Source organism: Pipra filicauda, unplaced genomic scaffold (assembly GCF_003945595.2).
Source record: "Pipra filicauda isolate LSUMZ 115617 unplaced genomic scaffold, ASM394559v2 scaffold367_size712859_pilon, whole genome shotgun sequence".
Taxonomy (NCBI): domain Eukaryota; kingdom Metazoa; phylum Chordata; class Aves; order Passeriformes; family Pipridae; genus Pipra; species Pipra filicauda.
Genome location: NW_024104495.1, coordinates 705635 through 712872, shown reverse-complemented (window position 1 = coordinate 712872; position 7238 = coordinate 705635). Strand labels below are relative to the sequence as shown.

General features: G+C 38.4%; 1 protein-coding gene across 1 annotated transcript in view; it reads left to right on the top strand.

The window, feature by feature from the left end:
* The first annotated feature begins 336 nt into the window (after positions 1-336).
* The window catches only part of RPS6KA2 (ribosomal protein S6 kinase A2), a 54819-nt gene continuing 47917 nt past the window's right edge, over positions 337-7238 (top strand). The window contains exons 1-2 of the mRNA XM_039384647.1: positions 337-429; positions 6838-6902. Coding sequence (XP_039240581.1) covers positions 354-429; positions 6838-6902 — 141 coding nt within the window. The 5' untranslated portion in view covers positions 337-353. The remainder of the gene's footprint in view (positions 430-6837; positions 6903-7238) is intronic.

The window sequence follows — 7238 nt, the reverse complement described above, 5'->3', positions numbered from 1 at the left end:
TTGGTTGTTTAAATTCCTCTTGATTCCCAAATTTATTCCAGCAAGCTAAAAAAGTGAAAAAATTCTGTAGGAAAATTACCTATTTAGATTGCAAAAGGTTTTATGAGGTTCATCGAATCTGCTCTACCTCTAGTAAAGTCAGTGGTAAAACCTTCCTCACCTTCAGCAGAACAAGATCAAGTCCTTGCTCTGTGTTGCATTATGCTTAGGTAGTCTTTTTTACAGTGATTTCACGTGTCTGCCCATCCTGACTACTACAATTCCACCTTTTCAGCCACAGCAGGATGGAAATAAAAATCTTGAAAAATATATTTTCTTTTCAAGTGTTGTGTTCTTTCAGAGCCAAGCTGGGAATGCCACAGTTCTTGAGCATAGAAGCCCAGAGCCTGCTTCGAGCCCTCTTCAAAAGGAACCCTTCCAACAGATTAGGTATGTATGTGCATTTGATCGGGGCATTTGTTATGTGCACTCTGCCTCGTCAGGTAGTGATCATTTCTCTCAGCACATCTTTTCTGATAGTTATCCTCTTCATTCTGTTGCATTTTCATTCCTTCCCAGAGAACAATGAACCTTGAGCATTGCTAGAGAAATTTGCAAAGAGCACAGGCAAAGCACTGGAATTTAAAACATGATATTAATTTTTATTTCATTTTTTTGGTAAAGAGGGAGAATAAACTGCCAGCTTTTTTTTGGAGGATTTAAGATAACTGCTGAATATGATACTATAGGGAACTGAGAAACAAGTGTGTTTTAAAAATCTGTATCATTTAGCTGCAAATCTGAGGTTTCATCTTTGCTATTCTCAAATGTGTTTCAATCCTGTTACATTCTGTGAGCTGGGAGCATTCTCACAGTAGGCTTTCATCTGTATTATCCTAAATGTATCATGGCCTTTTTACTAATGTCTCTTCACCCTTTATTAATAATCCTATTTAAATTGTGATAAACGAGAAGTATGTATTGGATAATGTATCTTATGTCTGTACACTTGTTTAAGAGTTTTATTAAGAAATTAATTGCATTTGATGAGGTCATGGACAATGCCTGTTGCATGACTTTCATTGCAAATTTTGTCCTTGCTCCACACAGGGATGAGTTGACAACCTGGCCAAGCACAGTGCTGGGTGGGAACGGGGAGGCAGTCCTTCAGCATGCTGCTGTGGCCCCTCTCCTCCTGAGGGGATGGCACATGGCCTGCAGAGGGAATGTGCCCAAGAGGTTTTACCTCTTGACCTAAATGGTAGCTCTTGCAGTCTGATATGCTGTAGACATGAGAGTGGAAAAACGCATTTTCTCAGCAGGTTTCAATTGCTCTCAAGTAATTTGTTTGACATTAGGAAAAAAATAGAGTATTGGGATTTCTGGGTTTAATCTCTGTTCAGAAAAATAAGGTGCTGCAGCAAATATAAACTTTTTCCCACTCCCTACCTCTGTTCCTTTCTGCTATTTCCTCCCTGTCTCCATCTCTTGGTTTTGTTCTGCTCTGCTCATTTTGTGGCTTCCCACAATTTGCTATCCATCCAAAATGGGGCTCCAGTGAAGTCAGCAGGAGTTTCTGGATACCAGTCCTTTAATAAAAAGCTACTTACTAAAATAATCAAAGTTGCTCAGTTTTAGCCATAACAATTCTAGCTCCTATATCATCTCCCTGTTAATAATGGGGAATTGCTAGGGGTCAAGGTTTTAAAATCCAAGGTTCATTGAAATACAGGGAAGGCTTGGAGAAAGAAAGAAAATATTTATAACACAACATCCAAGGAAATAAAATCTCAAAGAGTAACAGAAAAATAGATCTTTACATTTCAGGGATAGTGGTGGAAAGCTCCTGAGGGCACTCTCTGTTTTCACTGGTTGAGAATGAGCATAAAGGACAATGGAAACAGACCTGTTGATGATAAAAGAAGGAAAGCTTAAATGATTGGCCTAAATACTGAACAGAAATCAGTAGATAAAGGACTACTTCCACTTTGTGGATTTTAGCTTTTTCTGGGAAAGGAATAATAGTAAAAGAAATGTAGGCTTAGACCTCCTGTTTTGAAAAATCTTTGGAAAATTAATGAAGTATGCTAAAATAAACGAACCATATTATGGATCAAACACTTGTTTTCAGCCATTGCTACAGAAGTTTAGGAATCTGGAAAGTGTATTTAGTTCCAAAATCCAATTTTTAGCATCGACAAGATGAAAAATGCTAAGCTTCAAAAATAATTTTATTCTTGCTGCCATTTTGCCATTTGACTTTGGTATCTTAACAAATGGAAGTAAAGATGGATGATGTATTCTGAAATTTTGCTTTGAAACTTCATTTTGGATTATTAATGGAAAAAATATTAGAGTTGAAGCAAGATAGACAAGACAGAGGAGGAATTTAGTAATCCAGTTTACCTAGTTTTAAGTCTGGTGCCCATATTAATGCTTATGACAAATTTTTAAGGAATGTAAAGTCTTCCTTTGGTATCCCTTGTTTTGGACACTGTTTTTCTTTTCTGAGCCTATAAACTTTGCTGTACAAATAGTCTGTATAGCCCTGCTTTGATAGTACTGCTCTAAGTACAACAAATTTCAGATTATGGATAACCATAATTTTAAATCTTAAAAGAAGCTAACAGGAATACCCAGGCAAACAAGGAGTAGGCATCTCAGTGGTGAAGATGTTAGTTCATTACACTGCCAGGAACTTAGGCAAGGGACTTATTCTAAGCCTGGATCTTCTCAGGTAGGTAAATAAATGTAAAAGCATTTAAAGAACTTCCTAAGCTGCTGAGAAGTATAAGGGGTTCAGAGTCCTTATAGCTGAGAAGCTTGGCCAAGAAAGTTTGAAATAAAAGCATATGCCAGTTGGTTCAGAGTAAAAGCCAAGGAAGTAGTTATTATTTTCTTGATCCCATGTTCTCAGAGAAGATACATTCTGCTTTAGCACATAGAAAACCTTGGCTTTTAACTTTATACGATGATGAGTTTAAACAAAAACCAACTTTCACCTTTGTCAGAGTGACTGTACACTCTCTTGTAAACCTTAGAAAAGTATTTCAAAAAATGTAGCCCACTAAAACCATTCTGAAGCTGTGGAGACACTAAAATTTTACTACCTGAAACTAAAAATCTGGAAACTCTTTCTGATGATTTTGGATATCCAGATAATCAACTTTCAAATTTCATAGGTCTCGCTTTCTCCCCTTTACATATTTCAAGGCTCATGTTGTCCATAATGATTCAACAATCAAAACCAATTAAAAAAAAATTCTACTCTTACTATTTGCAGGTGCTTTTATTACAGGCATGAAAAAAATCTTAGATAACCAAGTTCTTGCTTATTAATGTGAAGCTGCTTTTATATAAATCCTTGCACTCTATAATATGTTTAAATTGGCAAGTTGATCTGAAAGAATTACTTATCTTCTCGAACCCTCATGGGCTTGCATGGCATGTAAGAGTATTTGCAGGCAGTAGGTTTGATTGTGCTGATTATTCTTTACTGATAGGTTTTATTACTACATTGAAGTTCAAAAACCCAAAACCACCAAAAACCTAACGGAGGGTGAAAGGTTTGCAGTTATGCAGTGTGCCATCCCATGCTGCGCTTCAGACATTTGCTAAATAGCCATCTCTATGCCAAGAAATGTCCATCTCCATGAAACAGGACTTTCCAGTCATGACCTCTCTGGTGCTTCTCTTTTCTCCAAGAAAGCACATCTCTTTTCACTACCACTTTAGATTTGCAGATGGTAGATGAATGGCTGAAACATGCTGAGCAAATCCAGAGAGACTCCACCAAAAGCATTGATACTTAATGTCTCCCATGGACTTTTGCAGCAGGGTCAGGGTAGCCCCTTCGGGCTTCCAGAGATGTCCCTGAACATACCCTTGGGTCACTTCCATCCTCCATTTGAGGCAAGAACCAGACCACACACTGCTGCCTGCAGCCACATAACGCAAGAAGGACTCGTGGGCTATGCGGGCAGATCTCATGGTGGGGAAAAACTGCAAGAAGTGATGAACCTTCCCCACAGTGTAAAATTAGTTGCTAGGAATTGGAAGTCCTTCACTCTTTACAAAATTAAGCTATTATCATCCTAAATCTCTTTAGTATACTAAGTTAAACAGAAATGGAGTCAAGTCTTTACACGTAACAATGTATTCCTTCTGAGCCAGAACTCTGAAGTGGCCCCAAGTGGGAAATGCCAATTTTTCAAACAAATGCTTGTCTCAACTGCATGCTGTATTCCTTACTGCACATTGCAGCCTCCCACTAAGAGAAGTAGCTATGGGTGGGCTTTTGTCTTGCTCCTAATTTCTGTGGTTTTGTGGAAAAAGGAACAACAACAGTAGGAAAAAGTGTAGCTTTCAAATAGGTCATCTGAAAAAAGCATGTCATTCCCATCACACAATGTGTGCATTAGCCTAAACAAGAGGAAAAAGATAAAACAGTGGGGAAGGGACAGAGGAGAGAAAATTGAATGCATTAGCAGTTATCCTCAGTCTAGGATGTGCTAACAGTGTCTTAGTGTCTGATCATTTATCCCAGTCCTTCAAAATCAGTTTGGCACTTGGGTTTCATCTTTGCATGGTTAAGAACACCAACTGCACATTGCAAAGTTTCCAGTTACCTCCACTGAATGCAAAACATTTTTCACAGATACTTCTTCTCTGAAGAGTTGCTTAATGTAATTCTCTTCCAAGTAACTGTCAGTTTCATGTTTCTGTTGGCATTGCTGAAATCAGAATGAATCTGCCGAGGGAATCTAGTGTAGACTTTAGACTTTGCATTGAAAAAAACATGCTAGGAAGTCATAGAAGTCTTAGACTAAGACTCAGTATTTTCTGGTTCAGTACCCATAAACAGCTGCGTAGGGACAAGTAAGAGTAGGGTAAACATGTGTTACTTCACCCAAATTTTCTCCCACCCTACTGCTGCTTTAAGGAGTTTCCTGAACCTCTTGTGGTTTGTTGAAGCAATCTTCAACAGATTTCTTTTCAACACACTTCCTGGCCTACCCATCAACCCATATAAATATTTTGAACTGCATCATCTTTTCCAAGTAATTCCACATCACACAGCTGTCTGTTTCCTGACAAAGCATCTTCAGGTTCTTCTGAACCTGATTCCTGCTAGCATCATTTAATAACCTGTTGTAAACCTCCTTGGTCACCTGTTTCCAGATAGAAAATTCCTGACGTATTCAATCATTCCTTACCATTCCTTGTTAACTTTCTTTGATTATTCCTCTTTTTCGTAAGTATACCCTCTTATAGGTGAGTGTGTCAACATCCGTAGTACAGTTGTAGGTGTACAACAGATATACACAGTGACAATGCAGTGATATTCTCTCTTTTGTTCTCTGTTCTCTTTCTAAGATTTGATTTCATGCTGTCTTTGCGTAAAACTAACTGTCTGCCATAACCCACAGACCTCAGTGGGGCTGATCACCTCTGAGCACGTAATTTTGTGTGGTGGGCTAGGATTGTTTATCCTCATGTACATTGCTTACATTTGTCTATACTGAAAGATTACCAGGAAGTAATCAGATCATCTCTCTTCCATTATTATCCAGCAGGCCTGCAGACAATCCTGCGTGTTATGTTTGCTTTCTGTATCCATTCATCAGTGACTGTTAAGCAAGGCTGTAGGAAGCCATTCCAGATCATTGCGTTTTGGCAAACACTGATAATGTCTTGTACACAAGGAGAGCAGACATCACATTTACAAAAGCTTCAGTTGACAAGACCTTTGTAAAGCTGCTTGTAATGTTGATCTTCTGAAAGTACAAATACTGCGGATAAAAGGCTGAATCATCTGAGGTGTTGAGTGCCCCTTGCAAGGTGCTTATGAATCCCAGGTCCTTTTGGGATTCAAGGATGCTCAGAATGCTTGTAAAGAAGTATGCTGGGTACCTTTCAGGGACTGATTTCAAAATTGCAGTGCAAAGACTTTACTTCCAGGTGTTAATTCTCCTTGAAATGAAAATCAAGGGTGCTATTAATAAAGTCAAATCAACTCCATAAATGGCATTCTAAATCATCTCTGACAGTTGTTTAATTATTACTGAGCACCTCTTGGATTTTCTGATGGCACTAAAGCAAATAAATTGAGGTAAAGGAATAAAAAAAGGCAATCTTCAGTGAAGACATAAGGCAAAAGTAATGAAGAAATTAGGTTTCTTACCCAATCTCAGAGGACTTTCCCTCCAATTCCTATAGTAATGTAACAGAAATTTAATACTGAAGGAAACATAACACTGAGAGTGATGATTTTGGTACTCAGAGGAATTTGAAGACAATATTTGAAAAGGGGGAACCTAAAACCGTGGCTTATGTCAAATCATTTGGAGCCTTTTGGTATTTTGAATCTGTACTTATTTGTAGTGCAGCTTTCTTTGCCTGTGAAGAACGGGTAGCTAGTCAAGATCTGAAAGTCGGTGCACATAGAAGAGCTGCTGCTGGTGGCAGGGAGCAGCTGTAGCCTTGCCAGAGTATGAGGATGTCTTGAGGCCTCTCCTGACCTCGCTGGTGCATGTGCTCTGCTGTGCCTAAAATCCCGTGTCTCATTCAAAGCTTGAATGTGCAGCTATTCAGCCTTGACAGCATCCTCAATTAGAGAAAAGTAAAAACCCTCAGCCATCAGATTCTCATTAATGAAGTGCCCTTGTCTGTATTTTTGGTAGTTTATACTGTTATGACAGTATAACTGTCAGGGTTCCTTGACTAGAAGAAATGTTTATGTGGTAACTCTGACTTTGTCAGAAGAAAAGTTGGGATGGGGAGGAAGACAGAAGAAGAGATGTCATGCAGTACTCTTCTAAGCATTACTTCATTTTGATTCTTTCATTCTCTTGCCAGGTGCTGGATTTGATGGAGTGGAAGAAATTAAACGTCATCCTTTCTTTGTTACTATAGACTGGAACGTAAGTGGAATTTTTTTATAATTTTTTTTCTTAGCTAAATTTTGTGAAGACAAACTGCCATGCTTAGGAAAAAAGGCATTCTCTAATGTAGAGAACCCAGGAGCTAGAGCCTATTCAGTGGGTGCCTGTATCTCTCTTGCATACATACTTGGCAGTGGTGGGTTTATAGTTGAACTCGCTGGTCTTAAAGGTTTTTTCCAATCTAAATGATTTTATGATTCTATATATATATGTTTGTTCACATACCCACAAATGAAAGGAATAGAAAGCTGCTTTCAGCATTGCCTTTTTTTCTAACTTCTTATCTCTGTTTTATCTGATAGTCTGTCTAATCAT